This window comes from Calonectris borealis, chromosome 1 (genome assembly GCF_964195595.1).
Source record: "Calonectris borealis chromosome 1, bCalBor7.hap1.2, whole genome shotgun sequence".
NCBI lineage: Eukaryota > Metazoa > Chordata > Aves > Procellariiformes > Procellariidae > Calonectris > Calonectris borealis.
The window spans coordinates 57,638,687-57,655,882 of NC_134312.1; the positions used below are offsets into that span (position 1 = coordinate 57,638,687).

The following is a 17,196-nucleotide window of genomic DNA, read 5'->3' on the forward strand; positions in this document are numbered from 1 at the left end:
TGTATCAATGCCAGAAATGGGGAGTTAAAAATTTAAAAAAAAAAATTAACCCCAATAAATTGTTACATTCCAAAACCTGTTGTCTTCTCTTCCTTGGGTGGGCTGTGACCTGCTCTGGATGTAAGCGACATGCGGAGCTGGTAGCAGAGATACTCAAACACCTGCCCTAAGCCAGCGTCAATCAGCTCTGCAGTCAAATGCAAACACGCTTAGTACCTTCTCACGTACCGTGGGTCAGGTCTGGTTTGGGTCTTCAGACCTTTCTGGACACACAGAAGCTCCAACAATGGACAAGCGAGTCTTCTCCTGTAATGCTGAAGGAAGAGAGGGCACTTTGGGAACACGAAACTAGCGAGCGGAACCTGAATGCACTCCTCCAAAGTGCTTTGGAGAACCTCCCATGGGTTTCCTGCATCCTTTTCTTTTAAAAATGAAATTAAATCTGAGCACAACCTCACACTCAGTGGCTGAAAAATGCTTTAGGCTTTTCCCAACTCTAAAACGCGTGCTTGGGTGCACTTTATGACATGCTAAGCTAAGAGTATTTTTCACTGCATTTCTTAATGTGTGTAATCAAAGCCCCAAATTCACTGCATTAGTCTCTAGCCCATAGAAAGATATAAAAGAGTTACTGCAAAATTTCAGGTGGGGAAGTGCTGTCGGTGTGAGATGTGATGGGAAAAGCGGATGGGGTTTGGGTGCCAGCTCTTCAGGCAGGCAGGGGAGAAAAGCGGGAAGCCAGTACTTCTGGGTGCCGGGAAAGGGTAGTGTCTGGGCACAGCTCTGGGATGTCACCGTCGAGCTGGCTCCCGCCGAAACACCCTCAGGGCTGCCCTTCTGCGTGGTGGTATGGGTCTCGCCCGGAGGGGGAGAGACTGGGTTGAGCTGGGGTTTCCTGGGGGAGAGTTGCTGCTTCGTTAGCCAAGGCCGCAGGTGCCTTGAGATGCCTCTCCAGCATCCGAGGCTTGGAAAGTCACGGGAGAGCCCTCTCCAGCAGTGACCTGTCTTGGCTGGCCAGGAGCAGGGAATGCTGCCCAGCGAAGCAGAGCATGGCCAAGGTTTCGTGCTGTTCACATCGTGCCGTCAGGCTCACCTCGCCTCCGCTGCGTGCCAAAACGCCCTCTGGGCCAGCACTGTCTCCCTCGCCCCTGCGCCCTGGTTTTGCTCAGAGGCAAGTGGGCTTTTTGCTGGACCTGAGTACCGCAAATGAAGTCACCTCTGACCCATGCTTTTTGGAGCTGGAGGAAGGCTGGAGAGGCAGATGCCAGCCCATCCAACGAGGTCCTGCACGAGTGTGTTGGCACAGGCAGACCCTGCAACCGGGCTGAGGTGATGTGAGCCGCATCTGTGGGGCCGTGAGACCTGGAAATGAAAGAAGCCAGGATTTCCACGCTATGTGGAGTCTGCAGATCCCCAAGTGAGATGGACTGAAGGCTCCTGGTCCAAGGAGAAGGTGGAGCTGGGTTGGTGGGGTGGCAGCTGTGGAGGAACCCTTTTGCCTCATTAGGGTGGCCCTGGGTGTGCCCCTGAGCTGGGTGATAGCCCTTGGGGGGGGAATCCCCCACCCCAGAGACTCCAGGTTACCCTTCCCTGGGAAAAGGCCCTCCCCATTCCCCACCCCCACCACCCTGCTGGCCTAAGCATAACGAAGGGACCAGGGCTTCCCCCGGCCAGCGAGGGGCTCCCTTGGTCCCACAGGGAGGGTTGGACGTGGGACAGTGCGTCTGCTGGGCTCAGAGCAGGCTGATCTCCTTCCCCTGCTGCCAGCAGCCCATTCCGAACGTCCCTTTCACCCAGGGGCCACAGTGGGGCGGCCCCTTGGCCCACCGTGCCCTGCCCGCAGCCACCCCGTGGGGACAGCTGCCAGCCCAAGACACCGTTTGGGCATTAATTACATGGAAGAAAATCCCTTAATCGCTCTCTCCCCATCCCTCTGGGCTGAATCTGTGAGCTCTTGTTAAAACCAGCTTTCGTCGCCAATCCTGTTCAAAACTGGGCTCCCCACAGCCCCTCTGTCACCTCCCCCCGTCCCGTCGCCCGCAGGAGGGCAGGGTTTCGGCATCGCCGTGTCCTCGCAGAGCCGGCTGCCCACCGAGCATCTTTGAATCGTTATTCACAGGACAGGGAGGCTGCTCTGGCCACTCACCAGTCTGAGTCACCACCCCCTGCAAAAAATCTATTTTTGCCACCTCTTTGTTTCCAGGAAGAAGCTGTCGTCCCTGCTGAGAGACGTCTCCCTGAGGGAGACGGAGAGGTCGGGACTGCAGGAGCAGTGAGCCCTGTCCATTGTGGCATCCAACTCTTCCACCTCTCACGGCCCCGGCATGGGCGAGTGAGTCGGGGCTGGTGTGGAGGGTCTCACCCACCCCACTCACTGCCACAGCAGTGTTAGCCAGAGGAATAAACCTCACCACCGCGATCCTGCAGCCTTTGGCAATAAAATCTGGACAGCATGCGAGGGATGCTCGGCCGGGCCAGTGCAAAGTCCCCAGCACAGCATCGCTTCCCCCAGCCTGGGATCCAAAAAGCGTTGTAGAGGCATACGGCATTTTTTTTGCAGGGTTGAAGGTAAAGGACGCCTTTCCCACCCTGATCTGCACACGGTGGGGTGGGGTGGGCTGGCCCAGCACCCACATGGGTTCATTTCAAATCCGCTCCTGCCTGGCTGCTGACAGGCTTAGGCAGGCTGCAGGCAGGGGGTGACGCAGGGGAGTGCAATCCCCTGCCACCGCTAGGAAGGGGCAGGTCAGAGGCTGGTGGCCTCCCTTCGTGCTGTGGGGTGTAGGCTTCCATTTTCTTTGCATCCTGCACCGCGCCCACTTGTCCCAGCGCTCTGAGCTCCTCTCTAACCAGAGTGCTCGCCAGCCTTGCTGCCGGGGCTGGGTGCCTGTCACTGGGCTTTCTCCACATCCACCTTCTTGCCCCCCTCCATGCCTGCCTCTGCTTTTCCTCCTCGTGGTTCCCTTCATCTCTCCTTTTTCCTTAAACCACCCCATCCAACTTCCTCCCCTCCTCCCCGCAGCCTCCCAGCACCACAAGCCAGGCAGGCCTCTTGCTGGCTCCAGGATGAGGATTTTGGGGGGCTGAGGTGCAATGCACCCTGTGGGGAGAGAGGGTGACCCTGCCCCGCCGGGCGCATCCTGCTCCCTGCTCACATGAAGCCAAATTTGAGGAGCCTTTGTAGCTCTGGCTCCCTTGCTATCCACTCAAACATGCCTGGGGGGGAGAAGATGTAATCTTTACCAGTGTTTCATATCCAGTGCTGGAGCTGCTTTAAGCACACATGCTGCTGCTTCCCTGCCAGCTAGGAAGGATTTCCTGCCATTACTGAGCAGAGCCTAAAATCGATTTTGTTTGCTTTCCCTCCACTGCTCCTCTTGGCTCAGCCGGGCTGCACAGCCGAGGCACCAGCATGCCTGAGGCAGGGAAAGGGCATGGCACGGCTAGCACGCTGTCGGAGCGAGGAGAAGGCAGGTGCCTGAGGTATCTTCTTTACAAGCCATTTATGATGAAGTAATGGTAGGGGAAGATTAAATGTAGGTATTTATTCCCCAAATGGATGGTGTGGTCGTGCGGGGCAGGGGGTGAGGCATCGCGCAGCTGCTGTCTGCAACAGCCGTGTCTGGGGTGGGAGAGCAGGATAGCTGCCCCGCCGCCCTCCCGGGGGAGGCATTTTCCAAGAGCTGGAAGGTTGCTGGTTTAATTTTTAGGAGAAAGGCAAGGAGGGAAAGGCTCACCAGCAGCCCCAAAGACCCTCCAGGGAGATGCCTGATTGCGAGGTGTTGACCCTCAGGGTAACGAGGGGCTCTTTACTTCCAGCCTAAGCATTCCCAGGGGAAAATCCTCCCTTGGGCTGTCCCGGAGGAGCATCCCCTTGCTGTTGGCTCCCACCGGGCTGCTTTCAGCGAGCCCGAGCCTAGGCTGGCTCCGTCCCCGGGTTGCCCCGGGGTGTCTCCCTCCGCCCGCTCCTCCCCATCTCCGGCGCCTCTCGCCCGCTCACCTCCCACCGCCCGGGCCCCCGCACTTGCAGCCCGGGGAGGGATGCTCGAGTGGGGGGGGTCCCTAAGAGGGGCAGGGCCGGGCGGGGCTGCACGGCCGAGCCGGGGCCGGGGCGGCGGCGGGGGCGGTGCGGTGCGGTGCGGTGCGTGCGGCGCCGCCCGGCAGATATAAGCGCGGCGAAGCGCGCCGGGGCCCCGGCGCCGGTGCTGCTGCCGGTACCGTCCTTCCCCGCCGGCTCCTTCCGGGCTGTCCGTCCGTCCCTCCGTCCGTCCATCCATCCCCGCCCGCTTTGTTTTCTCGCCGTCCGCGGGCTCGGGCCCCCCACGCCGCTGCCACCCTGAAGTTTCTGGCAGTGCTGCTGGCGGCAGGCATGCTGGCTTTCCTGGGGGCCATCATCTGCATCATCGCCAGCGTCCACCCGGCCGGCACCGCCGCTCCCGCCGCCCCCGCCGCCGACAATGACTCGGCCGCCGCCGCCCTCCTGCCCGCCGCCGACAAGGGGCTGGGAGCGCTGCACGGCCCCGCCGAGGCTCTGGCCAGCGCCGGGCCGCGCCTGCCGGGGGGGCCGCCGCCGCCGCCGCTCTTCAGCCGCTTCGTCTGCACGCCGTTGAGCGCCGAGTGCCCGGCCACCGGCTCCGGTACCGGCCCCGCCACCGGCCCCGGCCCCGAGGAGCTGCTGGCGCTGCGGAGCGCGGCGGCCCAGCTGCGCCGCACGGCGCTGGAGCAGAAGGAGCGGATCCGCATGGACCAGGAGACCATCCGGGAGCTCACCGGCAAGCTCAGCCGCTGCGAGGGCGGCCTGCGAACGCCCCCCCCCGCCGCCGCCGCTGCCGCCGCCGCCGCCGGGCTCCGCGCCGCCCCGCGCCCCGGCACCATGGGCCACCCCCCCGCCGAGCCGCCCGCCGTGCGGGAGCTGGAGGAGGCCGTCCGCGCCCTCCAGGACCGCATCGACCGGATAGAGGTGCGAGGGATGCTCCCGGGGGTCGGGGGGGGATGCTCCTGGGGGAAGATGCTCCCAGGAGTCTGGCGGGGGGGATGCTCCCACACACACCACTCCCCAGGCCTGCTGCCACCCGCACCCCAAACCAGCTCGTCCCCCTCACGAGGCTTCAGGAAGGTTGTCCTCGCCCTGCTCTTCCCCGAGGTCTCTGCCCAGGGGCAAGGGGCTCACCCTCAGCCCCCCTCTCTTCCCTCCGCAGCAGGGTGGTTCCAGGGGGCCAGGGCTGCCCTGCTTTCCCCCCACCTGCACCCAGGTGGGGCACCTCGCTCGCCCTGTAGCCCCGCTGAGGCCTCCACCAGAGCGAGGGCAGCAGGGTGTCAGCTCGGGGCCAGATCCTGCCTTGCAGCAGAAAGGTTAATCCCATCTGATCCCGTTGCAGTTACGGACAGGACGTCTCTCAAAGTAAAATGCGGTGCCACCTGCCGCGAGCGCAGCACCCCTTCCCCGTGCGGCTCATAGGAGCTGTAGAGAAGGGGGCAGCCGGAGCCACGTGCTGCGCCCATCACTGTGGCATCAGGCTGTTGGCACTCAGGACACAGACCCCCGGTCCCCACTCTGTAGCATCCGTGCAGCGTGTGCCCAGCGGGCTCACCCTGGCCCAGCCACAAGCCAGCGGCACGAAAGGCTCTATGGTGACGCCTGGGATGGGCCCATCATAGGGCGCACGTGTGTGTCGATTTATTTGGGCTGATGTGGGCTCAGCAGTCGCACAGACCTTGGCAGACATTGCAGGTTACGGCTGGGGCAATAGTTTGGGCACGCGAGAGCTGCCAGAGGGGAGTCGTCTGATTTCCCTGGGGGTTTGCTCTTTTCTGGGGGTTGTGTTGTCCCCTGAGGTCTGCCAGGGGCCAGAGCCACCTGCAAGGAGCCTCCTGCGAGTCTTCAACCTCCTCATCTTCCCGTTTGGTTCCCTGTTGCCCTCTTCACTCCTCCCCGGAGCGCGGAGCTGGGAGGGGGGTCAGGCAGCACTCCGTGGGGCTCCTCTCCCCAGCTTTGCCCTTCTGCCCCCCTCACTACAGCCACGTGGGTGCAGTAGCAGCAAGCAACGGGTGGAAAATTCAGAGCCACTAAGGTCACAGGCTGAGAAACGAGACCGGGAGAGAGGGTTATTGTAATGGATGGAGATACGAACAGGGATAGAAAGACGGGGAAAGGCAAGTAAACACATGCACACGCGTAGGGAAAGAGCTGGAGGCCGGAGGAAGCGCCTGTGAGCTGCCAGGGTAATGCACACACGCATGAAAAGAAACAGAGAGGCATGTCAGGCACGCGTGGGGAGAGGGGGACGTGCAGCCTGGCTGAGCACGATGCCGGGAGCCCGATGCAGCCAAAGGGAGGGAGAGAGTCACCCCGAAACCTCCCTGCAGCCCCAAGCAAACAGATTCCCATATGCGGGATCCCACAACTGGGCTAAGAAATGCATGTGCAGACAGCAGACGTGCTCACCCAGAAATAAAGGGGGGGGAGGAAAATAAGCCCCTGCACACATATACCTGTGTGTGCACGTGGACCAGGCGATGCACGGTGGGACAGTGCCTGGCACATCGGTTTGAACTTTGGGGAGCATCGGGCCTTTAGCTGCTCTCTGGTCACACTCTCCCCCTTCCCTGAGGGGCTGCGTCACCCGTGAGCTGCCTGGCCCCTCTTCTGGGGTTTCTGGTGATCGTGGGAGGTTTGGGGGGGAAGAGGCTGAAGCTCACAAGGGCCGGAGCTGTCTGTGCACCCGGGGAGCCTGAAGCAACGCTGGGTCAAGGCTCGCACACACACATACTGATAAGGAAGACAAGCAGCACATCACCAAAAACATTCCCTTTCGCGGTGCCGGGGACCCAAGGGTCCCAAGGGTACTCTGCAGGGGAGACGCAGCACCCCGCGGCTCGGCGAGCCCCGCAGGCTCAGGCAATAGGGCAGCCTGTCGCAGCTGGGCTGGACTTCGGCTGCCCTGGCTCCAGCCTGCCTGGGCCGGCCCGGTGGTGGCCGCAGCCCGGCCAGCCGAGCCCTGGGGTCACGCCTCGGCCGTGCAGTGATGGTTGCCTGTGGCCCCCCGCCCCGGCTTGCCTTTGCCCCCCCACATAGGAGCAGACACCTAAAACTTGATGGTGGAGTGCTTGCGCCTCTCCATCCCGCGTGGCTCCATCTGTCAGCCCCGGGAACCTTTCTGGGGTACCCCATGGCATGGGGGGCACCCCCAGCCCCAGCAGCTCTCCTAAAGGGAGGCGGTGATCACCCCAAAAAGTCACCTGGATGGGGACAGTCCCAGAGTGGCTTCCAGTGTGCCGGAGGCTCTGCAAATCCCGGCGGGAGGGAAGGAAGGAGAGGAAGCCTGGAGTGGCTTAGTGTCAGGAGGGGGATGACACAAAATGCCGTGGGCCCCCCGGCGAAGGCTGCAGCCCAGGGCATCTCCCCGCAGGCAGCAGGTTTGCCGGCAGGGATTACTGCCGGAGGCTCCGGAGCTGGGATTGCGGGGAGGGGGCTGGCAGAAGATCGCTGATCTAATCTGGACGCTCTCAGCCCCGCCTGTAAGGCATAACAAGATTTATCGATGTGCCGAAAAACCTATTAAGTCATTTGATTCTTAATTTTGGTGGCACAATGGCAGAGTTTCCCGGGGAGAGGAGGGATGCAGGGAGGGGGCTTGCTCTTTGCCCCCTGCCATTTCAGCGGGGACAGGCTAGCGCCGGCGCGGTGTTCACACAGGGACATCTTCCCTCACCTCCTCCTAACCCCCCACAAGGCATCGCTCGTCCTTTCCTCGTGCGCAGCAGCCTGGCTGGGCTTTTTCCTCCCGGTTTTGAGGGGTCCCCCCCAACTCTCCACACGTGCTCACGTCCGTATGCTCAGGCGCATCTTGGCACGTAGATCTGGGGGGCCCAGATGCTCCTTTTCCATTATTTTAATTACTGCTGCAAGTGGAAATGGAGGGGTTTCGGAGGGGGGAGGGAATCGTCTCGGCCCCCTGGGCTGTGCCGGGGTGCAGATGCCCTCCTCGTCCCTGTCATCCCTCAGACAGGAGCCGAGTGGGAGAGGGGACAGCCCGACGGGCTCTACGGGGGACCCGGCCTCGGCAGAGCCGTAACAGCCTGTTTGCTTCTTAGCTGGCGTGCGGCCGTGCCAGCCTGGCTGTGCCATTGTGGCTGGCGACCTGGCTGATGGCAGGAAACCCTCGGGTATGGGCACGGGAACGGGAGCGAGCCGATGCCTCCCTCCTGCCTCCGTCTCCTGCAGAGCGGGGATGAAGAGCCCCAAATCGTGACAGCCCCAGGCCCTGAAGTTTGAGGGGGACGGGAATCTGCAGTGAGCTCTTCTCTTGCAAGGAGGAAGAGGAGGGAAAGGCCAATGCATCCCTGCTCACCCCCCCACCTCCTGGAGTTTAATGACCCCCAAGCTCCTTCCTGGGTCCAAAAGGGTCCGAAAAACCCTGGTGCGGCGGGTGTGCCATCCTGCAGCAGTGAGCATCCCGTGCTGGCAGCGGCCTTGGAGGAGCTACGGGCAGGCTGGGAGGATTCGTGGGTCCGGGGAAGGGAATGGGACTGCTGTGTGCGCACACCCAGCTCAGCATCATGATCCCTGGGGATGTGCCGGGGGCATCGTCCCCCGGGCATTGTCCTGTGGTCCTGTCCGCCCCGTCCCAGCAGCTAAGGTGGGCACTTGCGTGCCGGTGGCCAAGGGGGAGCGGCGGGGCCCAGATTTCCCAGTGCATTAGTAAATAAGGCTCTGATCTCCTTACATAAATCAAAGTGAATTTACCGACTGAGGGCTATAGCCCGAGCTAGCGCACGCTGACGTGGCTGCCCCAGCCCCCCACCTCCCCCTACCCACCCCCCAGCCAGCCACTGACATTTAACGTGATTAATATTACCTGGCATCTTTCAATCTTTTTTGCCGGTTCTGGTGGCCAAAAAGCGTCGAGCGAGCCTCCCCCGCACCCGCTGCCCACTCTCCTGCTGCCTGCGCGGCGGCAGATGGGAAGCCTGCCGAACAGCCGGGGAGAAGGCGCTTCCCCCCCCTCTCCCCTCCCCAAAGGTCACCGGTAGATAACAGCTGCACATTAATAATTTTGCAAATAATTTGATTTGGGAGAAAGACGCTCGAGCAACAGCTTGGGGATGTGGAGGATGGTTAGGGGATGCAGCCCAGTTCCACACCGGGGGGATCACCCGGTACATCCCGGCTGCAGGGGGTGGGATGGGGAGGTCCGGTCTCCTGACTGGCTGTGGTCTGGCTGCAGGGATGGGGATGGTGTCTGCTGGGATGATGGGGTGGCCCCCAAACTCTGCCGGATCAGGGTACCAGCTGCATCCCTTGCCACGAGGAACATGGGGCTGGCAGTGGTTCGGCTGGTTGTGTGGGTCTGGCTACCGGTGCTCCGGCTGCTGGGCTGGAGGGGCCGGGAAGAGCTGGAGAGAGGGATGAAGGGGGAAAAACTCAGGAAAGGGGAAGGAATTGAGGAAAAGGGGAGAGACAGCACGTGTGTCCTTTCGAAGCATCAGGAGGAGACGCTCCGAAGCCAGAGAAATGAGAAAGGCATAGGGAGAAAAGTTACAGAGGGAAGAAAATAGCAGCAGGGAGAAAAGCAGGAGGAAGGGGGAGGATAAAAAAGTGCTCAGTCACTACTGAATAATGTAGGGCAGGTTATCAGGGGCTATCGAGAGCGACAAAAGCTCCCAGCCTTTTCTTTTTTCGTCATTAACAGATGGAGCTGTGCATGAAAGCAGGGACGTAGGCTCCAAACCTGCAGCTCGAGCAATCAAAGCGTGCGGCAGTCAGGAGCGTGCCAGCCTCCGCCGCAGCCGGGCGGCCTGAAGGGATAAGAAAAGCTCTTGGAGGCTGCCGGATGCGGACAAAGAGGCAAAGGCGACCCCCATCCCACCTGCGCTGCCCCCCGCCAACACAGCCAGCTCCCCTTGGATATGAGCGCAGGCAGCCCCGGCTGGGATTTATGCCTGCCGGGAGGATGGGAATTAACCTTTCCACTCGCCTTTCCTTCCCGCCCACCATCCCTCCCCTGCTTCTCAGCCGGCTGCACCAGCGGGTCCCCAAGACCCCCCCACAAAAAAGGGCTAAAGCCCCCTCCCCATCAGCTAATCCCTCCCTGGTTTACAGGGACCAAAGGCAGGATGCCCTTTGCCAGGCGCTTTTCCCTTCCCAGAGGGGTTTTGTTCTCCTTGAGAGCATCCCTAGTGCCACCGGAGCAAGGCAGTGAGAGCTGGCCTTTGGTCAGGGCTGGCAGATGTCCCCTGCACAACCTCTCTTTTCTCGCTTGATTTTGGTTCTCCGCATTATTTTTCTTCGCAAAACCTGTGGGTTTGTCCCAGCAGACCCTGCTGGAGGCTTTTCCAGACTCCAGGGCATCACAGCCACCCTCTCATTTGCAGCCTGCGTGTGTTCCTGCCCAGTGCGGGGCCATTTGTGCTCATGCCAACATCATCTTCTTCCTCTCCCTCTCCCTGCTACCTTCTCCCTGCTGTTCCCATCCCCCAAGATTGCATCCTGCCCGGCCAAACCCGGCTTTCCTCCGGCCTTCCCCTCCCCTCTGTTGTTCATGATGGATAGCAAAGATTGGGGGTGACATCGGCGGGTATCCCTCCCCTTCATCTTTGTGTGTGCGATCATCAGCTCCTGTCTAGTAACCAGCGATAGGACGAGAGGAAATGGCCTCAAGTTGCGCCAAGGGAGGTTTGGATTGGACATTAGGAGAAATTTCTTTACTGAAAGAGTGGTCAGACCTTGGAACAGGCTGCCCAGGGAAGTGGTGGAATCACCATCCCTGGAAGTATTTAAAAGACGTGTAGATGAGGCGCTTGGGGACATGGTGTAGTGGGCATGGTGTGTTGGGTTGACGGTTGGACACGATGATCTTAGAGGTCTTTTCCAACCTTAATGATTCCATGATTCTATGATTCTATGATTCTATGATTCTGTCCATCCTGAAAAAGTGGGATATAGGGAAGAAGAAAAAGCTGGAAGCCACAACCATAGATGAGAGTGGTGACCCCCTCCAGGCCAGCTCTGAGGCCGGGGGGGGCTGTCCAGATCAGCAGGGATGGCATCACCCCATCTCCCACCAGCACAAGCCGTGCGAATGTCCAGGGCTGAAGCAGCCATGCAGACCCCTCTTGGTGCCAGAGTGGCCATGATGGCCCCTGCTTTGGCCTCTGCCAGACCTCTGCAGAGGCCAAAGCAGGGGCCACCATGGTTGCTCCGGCACCTCCAGGAAGGTCTGGCAGCATGGAGAAGGTGGTCACCATTTTTCCAGCCCATGGGAGACAGCCTAATGTCCCAAGGACGTGGGGAAGGGAGAAGGCTGCTATTTACGGAGAAACCCCAGGATGATGGCAAAGGGCAACCTTCTCCCTTCCAGCCTGGTTTTCTTCCAGCTGGGATGGGGTCTCCCAGCGAGGTGGGATCTGGGGTCTCTGCAGGGTGCAGTAGTGGTTGGGAGCATCTTTGCCAGGTGCCAGGTTTTGGATCAGCCAAGGAAAGAGTTTTGATCTGGGTTTTAACCGTGATGGGAAAAGATGTGCTTGACATCCTCAAGTGATGGGTCATGTCTTGAGAACCGGAGGATTACCACTGGCCCCACTTCTCTGTGGCATCCTGATGGCCCAGGAGAGGCTGGCTTATGCTTACGGAGAGCTACCTGCCTGACCTGGCACGTGTGCACGCACCCCCGCACGCCGGCTGAGCTGGGCTAAGAGGATTACAGCCCCATTATGTGATGTTAACGCGCTGGCCACGGTGAAGCAGCCTCACGCGCGGTGGGGAAGGGGAGCACTGAACTCATTGTCCCCTCCTCATGGGAGGCTGCCCGCGGGAGCAGAGCCAAGGGGTGACCCGAGCGCCCGTGCGTCCCGTACTTGCTCTGTCTCTGAAGTGGCAGAAAGTCATTAAGAGCAGCCAAGCTTTGTTTCGCAGTAACCAACTCAATGGGGGCTCTGAGAGGGAAGGTACAAAGTCAGCTGGAGGCTCTTGGAGAAGACCCCGCTGCAGATATGGTGTTGTGGTCCCAGCAGTGCCCACGGTGGTGCGGGCTGGGCATGTCCTTATTTAACCTCTTAACACCACACTGAATTTTCTCTTTTCTCCCTCCTTTTCCCCCCATCGCGGCTGCCGCCAAGTGCAGCAGGAGCTGCCAGCCCGCACCAACGGCTCAGCGCCCACCACCCCGGCGCTCGCCCGCGACAACCTCCACACCAAGATGGAGCAGCTGGAGGAGCAGCTCCTCTCCAAGATCCTGACCCTGCAGAAGGAGCGCCAGGCCGCCAGCACCGACCGCAGCCAGCAGCAGCACGACATTGAGAAGGAGCTGAACTCGCTCCAGAACCGGGTGAAGGAGCTGGAGCATGGTGAGTCCTGCCCAATGGGGCTTGAGGTGGCACGGGGTGGGCCTGGGACAAGCCACTCTCATTCCAACGATGGGTGCTGACCCTCCTCTCTCTTCCCCATCCTTGACATATAGGACCGCCAGGCTACAGCCCTCCTGATGCCTTCAAGGTGACCATCCCAGTGCAGAACAACTACATGTACGCCCGCATGAAGAAGACCCTGCCGGAGCTCTACGCCTTCACCATCTGCATGTGGCTGAAGTCCAAGGCCCTGGCGGGGCTCGGCACCCCTTTCTCCTACTCCGTCCCAAGCCAAGCCAACGAGATTGTGCTGCTGGAGTGGGGCACCAACCCCCTGGAACTGCTCATCAACGACAAGGTCAGTCCAGCCGGAGGGGGGACGGAAGGGAAGCCCCTGCCCTCATCTCCCTTGCTTCAACCCTCCTGGGAAATGATGCTCCTGGGGATACCAGGGTGGGGGAGCTGGGAGGAAGGGGCCTGGGGTGGAGGGGGGAGGCAGGAGGATGAGGAAGATGGGGAGGATGGCTTGCCGGGTTGGATTTTGAGAGGGAGAAGCAGCGCATCCAGATATCTGTAGAATTTGGGCTGCTGCCACCATGGGGATACACCGCTTGCTCTGCGAGGGGCTGGGGGCACGCCGGGGTCCTCTAGCAGTGCCACTGAGCGCTGGGCTCTTGCTCTTCTCGCGAAGGTCGCCCAGCTGCCACTGAACCTGAAGGACAAGGCCTGGCACCATGTCTGCGTAGCATGGACCACCCGGGACGGCAAGTGGTCGGCATACCAGGACGGTGAGCAGCGGGGTGCCGGCGAGAACCTGGCCTCCTGGCATGCCATCAAGCCCCAGGGCGTCATCATCTTGGGCCAGGAGCAGGTATGTGCTGGCCTGCCACCAAGGGCTGCCGGTTTGCATCGCTCAGGCGCGAAGCCGGCCGGGGGGACAGCCCCCAAATGGGGGGAGGGCGGGGGGCATCGCGGGCAGGGTGCATTGGCAGTGTGGGCAAGGGGGTCTCCTGCCTGCTCATCCGACCTCTGGGCAGGCCACGTGCACTCATCATCTTCTCCTCTTCCCTCTCCCCATCCCTCTGTCCCCCATTTGCTCCCTGCCTTGTCTGCTTGCGTCTCCCCCATGCATCCATCCCTTCTCCTTCTTGCTTTCGGGCGCCTCGCTCTGCTTCTCCCCCTCTCCTCCACTCTGTTTGCCTGGTGGATGTGCATCCCCTCTCCCACTCCATCCCTGTCCCCATCCCTGTCCCATCACCTCTGCCGCTCTTTCCCAGGACACGCTGGGCGGCCGCTTTGATGCCACGCAGGCCTTCGTGGGAGAGCTGGCGCAGTTCGGCGTGTGGGACCACATGCTGGCACCAGCGGAGATCCTGGGCTTGGCCAACTGCACCTCCCACCTCCAAGGCAACGTGATCCAGTGGGACGACCAGGCGGTGGAGGTCTTCGGGGGAGCAAGCAAGGGGGACTTCACCGCCTGCGAGGAAGGGAGGAAGGCGTGAGTGGCCCCTCACCCCCTCCCAGCGCCAAGGAGCCCAGCGGCAGTCCCGAAGGAGACAGCAAGGAGCCCCTTTCTCCCTTTCCAGACCGCCGAGCCTTGCCGCCACACCGGGGCAATGCTCAAGCCCCCTGCGCCGGCATCCTGGGAGGGAGGGGGGTGGCCCCGGCAGCCTCCCTCTTGCCCTCATGCCGGTGGCGCGGCTTGTCCCCCATTTCGGCACACCTGCCCCTGGGTCTTGCCTTGCCCCGCTTCTGTTTCGGGAGGACCTCACCGTACCTGCAGGCATCTCCGGTATGGCGAGGGTCCCCACCTTGTCGGCCCCAATGGGGAGTGGGAAGGAGACCTCCATCTGCCCCAAGCACGGTCTGGCGTCGGTGGGATGCCAGTGTGTGGGCATCCCCCGAGCACATCCCCTTTCCTTATTTATTTCTAGCACCCCACTACCCGGTTTTGTGAGCCCGTACTCCAAATGGCCATGAGCATCTTCCCCGCCAGCCCCATCCCCTCTTCTCCTGCCGCCCTGGTTTTTCAAGCACAGCCCCGGGGAGGCCGAGGGAGGATGGCAGAGGGTCGGCGGGGCAGCACACCCCTCCTGCACCCCTTCCCCTGCCTCTGCTGCCTGTTTGGGCAGGGTTGCCCGAGGGGAGTCAGGCTTTCGAGGCAGAGGGAAGCAGGGTGGAACCCCCCCAGCCGAGGGGTCATTTGGCCACCAAGGGAACAGGGGGAAGGGGGCAAAGGATCTCCCCCAGCCCTGGCTAAGGGGGAGGGAGCGCAGCACTGCCATCGAAGGGAGCGAAAGCAAGAAAAATACCCAAGGAGATGGAGGATGGTGGTGGCTGGAGGAGCCCTGCCATCTATCCCCTGGCATTTTGGGTGCTGGATTGGGTTGCTGCCCTCGCCTCTGCCTAGGACCCCTGATTTGAGCTGCTCCTGGTCAGGGACGGGGCTGCTGCCGGCCTTGGAACTGGGAGGGCGATGGTGCAGGCAGGTATTTTCCCTGTGGAGTGCCTGAGAATACGCTGTTTCCACACCATGTGGTCACCGATGTCTCGATATGTGAGAGTGTGTGTGTGTGCGCGTGTGTGTCTCGGGGGGTGGGGGGGGTTATTTCGGGGGTCTCATGGTTGCTCAATGTGGTGTCCAGCTTCCAGTGCTCCCCCCCCACCCCAAGTCCCACTTTGCGCTTTCAGCGACGGCTGCCCCCCAGCCCGGAGGAGGTGAAGCGGGCAGAGGGGACAGCCCTGCCACCCAGCATTGTCCCCCGCAGGGTCCCCGCCAGCAGCGGGGCGGCTCAGCCAGCTGGGGAGGGACGTAGCAGGGACGGGGCGCAGCCCTCGTGCCAAGTGGGAAACACTGTGACCTTCGTGCACCCCGCCGAGCTGCCCCCTCCTCCTCGCTCGCTCGCTTTCTCTAATGCACGTTCGTGAAAGGGGCCCCTGACGCGCGCCCGTGTTGGGACGTTTCTTTTGTAAAGCTGATTGTGGACAATAAATGTGACTTTTTCTGTTGGACCCTCCTGCGGGGCATGAGGTCACTGCAGGGATGGAGGGGACCAGCCGGCTCAAGCCGAGGTGTCCTCCCCTGGGATGCTCAGGGTGGCATCCCTGGGGGGAGACGGCCAGCCCGCAGCTGCATAGCTGGCTTTACAGAAATATCATCGCAAGGGTTTGGGTATCATTGCCCCGGCGGGGGGTGTTGTCACAGTTTAGGCACCCCTCATCTTTCCCATCATGGAGCAGCATGGGGTACAGGCTGCTGCTGGGGGCTGGGGGGAAGCACCGCTCTGTGGAGGAGGAACCCCCATCCCCATGACAGGGAAACAGAAACCAGTGGGAAATCACAACCTCCAGGTCAAACCATGATGGCGAGGAGCTCACGTGGGGTACAAATCTAATTAAATACTAGTAATGAGTTCCTGACCTAGCTAGGCACAAGCTGGTTTGCCCTCGGCATGCCTCTTGGAACCGTCTATTCTAGAGCAACCCATGGCCAGGTCTGCACAATGCTTTTGCCCCTCAGTGGGTCCTGTCCCTCCTAGGAAAGGCACAACCTCACCCATATTTGGGGAAACCAGAGCATAAAGCCAGAGGACTCAGTTTTCCCCAGGGCCCTGCCATTGCTGGCGTGCTGGTGGGATCTCCTCACTGAGCCAGAACCATCCCCATGGCCCTCGCTGCTCCTTCTGGAGGGTATTTAATGCCATAAAAAAAACTCTGGGGCTCTCGCCTTCAGCCCATCTCCTCAAAGCTGAGGGTTTTTTTGAAGGAAAAAACCCAAAACCTCTGAGTACGTACTTCAGCTGAAGCATACGCTCAAGGGCTTTGCTGAGCTGGAGGCTCACCCCCACATCACTAACAGGAGGGGGTTCAACAGGTGACCTCTGCTTGTGTGCCCAAATAAAAGCAGCATAATTAGGAAGGACAGCACCTTTTGGAGGAGGAAATGTCCAAAACCGCTGCTGGGGTTACAAACTTGAGAGGAGGTGAAATAAGGGGGGGACTGGTCCAGGAGACCCTCCTGTTAAAACTGCAGGAGCCCTGTGAGGGGGCTTTTGGGGCTGCCGGCCAAGGCAGAAGACCTGTGGGAGGATGAACAAGGATGGAAACAGCCTGGCCGCTGGTGTAGGGTATTGGCATAAAACCTGTTCCTCCGGAGCCCGGAAACCCAGCCCACGCTGAAATCTGTGTGAAACCCCCCCTCGGAAAAGCAGAAACAAAGGGACACCAGGAGCTGCTCGGGCAGGGATTGCCTTCCGCCTCCCCACCAGACTATGCTGGCGTGATCCCAACCCCAGCCGTGTCCCCAGGACGTGTGGATCTGTCACTTCTGGGATGGGAGAAAGGGGGGAGCCTGGCAGCACAGCTTCTGCAGGGCGACCTCCTCTCCCGCCAAAGGGTCACAGCCAGTTGGGCAGACCAGGGGACACAGGAAGACTTGTTATAATTTATCCAGACATTTTAAAAGCTTACGGCAAACTCCTCCGTATAAGGCTCTTCAGGAACCGAAGGCATTATGGAGAGATTAGAAACCGGTTGGGAGACAGAAAATCAAGAGTAGGAATAAATATTTGATTTCCATCCTGCCCTGACTCTCTCTGGGAAGCAGCAGCTGCTTCTCACCCATCTGGGGAGGAGGAGAGCAAGAAGGGACCATTTATTTTTGGTACGCAGAGCCTTGCAAGAGCTGCAAACCTGCGACAGGGCTTAAAAGGTGTAAGAGACAACAAATCAATGGTGTTGCTGGCTGGAAGGAGTAATTACAATGACTTACACATATTGCTTGCTTCTAAATTAAGCAGAAGCACTCAGGAGAAGACCTGCATCTCTCTAAGGGCAGCCAGTTGGAAAACA

At 60.7% G+C, this 17,196-nt stretch overlaps 1 protein-coding gene across 1 annotated transcript; it reads left to right on the top strand.

Moving 5' to 3' along the window:
* Positions 1 to 4,342: 4,342 nt before the first annotated feature.
* NPTXR (neuronal pentraxin receptor) lies at positions 4,343 to 15,356 on the top strand. Its single transcript, XM_075155168.1, has 5 exons — positions 4,343 to 4,960; positions 12,123 to 12,345; positions 12,459 to 12,703; positions 13,037 to 13,216; positions 13,623 to 15,356. Exons 1-5 carry the CDS (start codon positions 4,370 to 4,372, stop codon positions 13,845 to 13,847), a joined length of 1,464 nt encoding a protein of 487 aa, XP_075011269.1. The 5' UTR covers positions 4,343 to 4,369; the 3' UTR covers positions 13,848 to 15,356.
* The last annotated feature ends 1,840 nt before the right edge of the window (positions 15,357 to 17,196 follow it).

Excerpts from the sequence above, each read along its gene's own strand:
- NPTXR (XM_075155168.1), top strand. The coding sequence starts at position 4,370 with ATGCTGGCTTTCCTGGGGGCCATCATCTGCATCATCGCCAGCGTCCAC. Across the intron at positions 12,346-12,458 it reads GGTGAAGGAGCTGGAGCATG|GACCGCCAGGCTACAGCCCT; the intron begins GTGAGTCCTGCC and ends CTTGACATATAG. Across the intron at positions 13,217-13,622 it reads TCATCTTGGGCCAGGAGCAG|GACACGCTGGGCGGCCGCTT; the intron begins GTATGTGCTGGC and ends GCTCTTTCCCAG.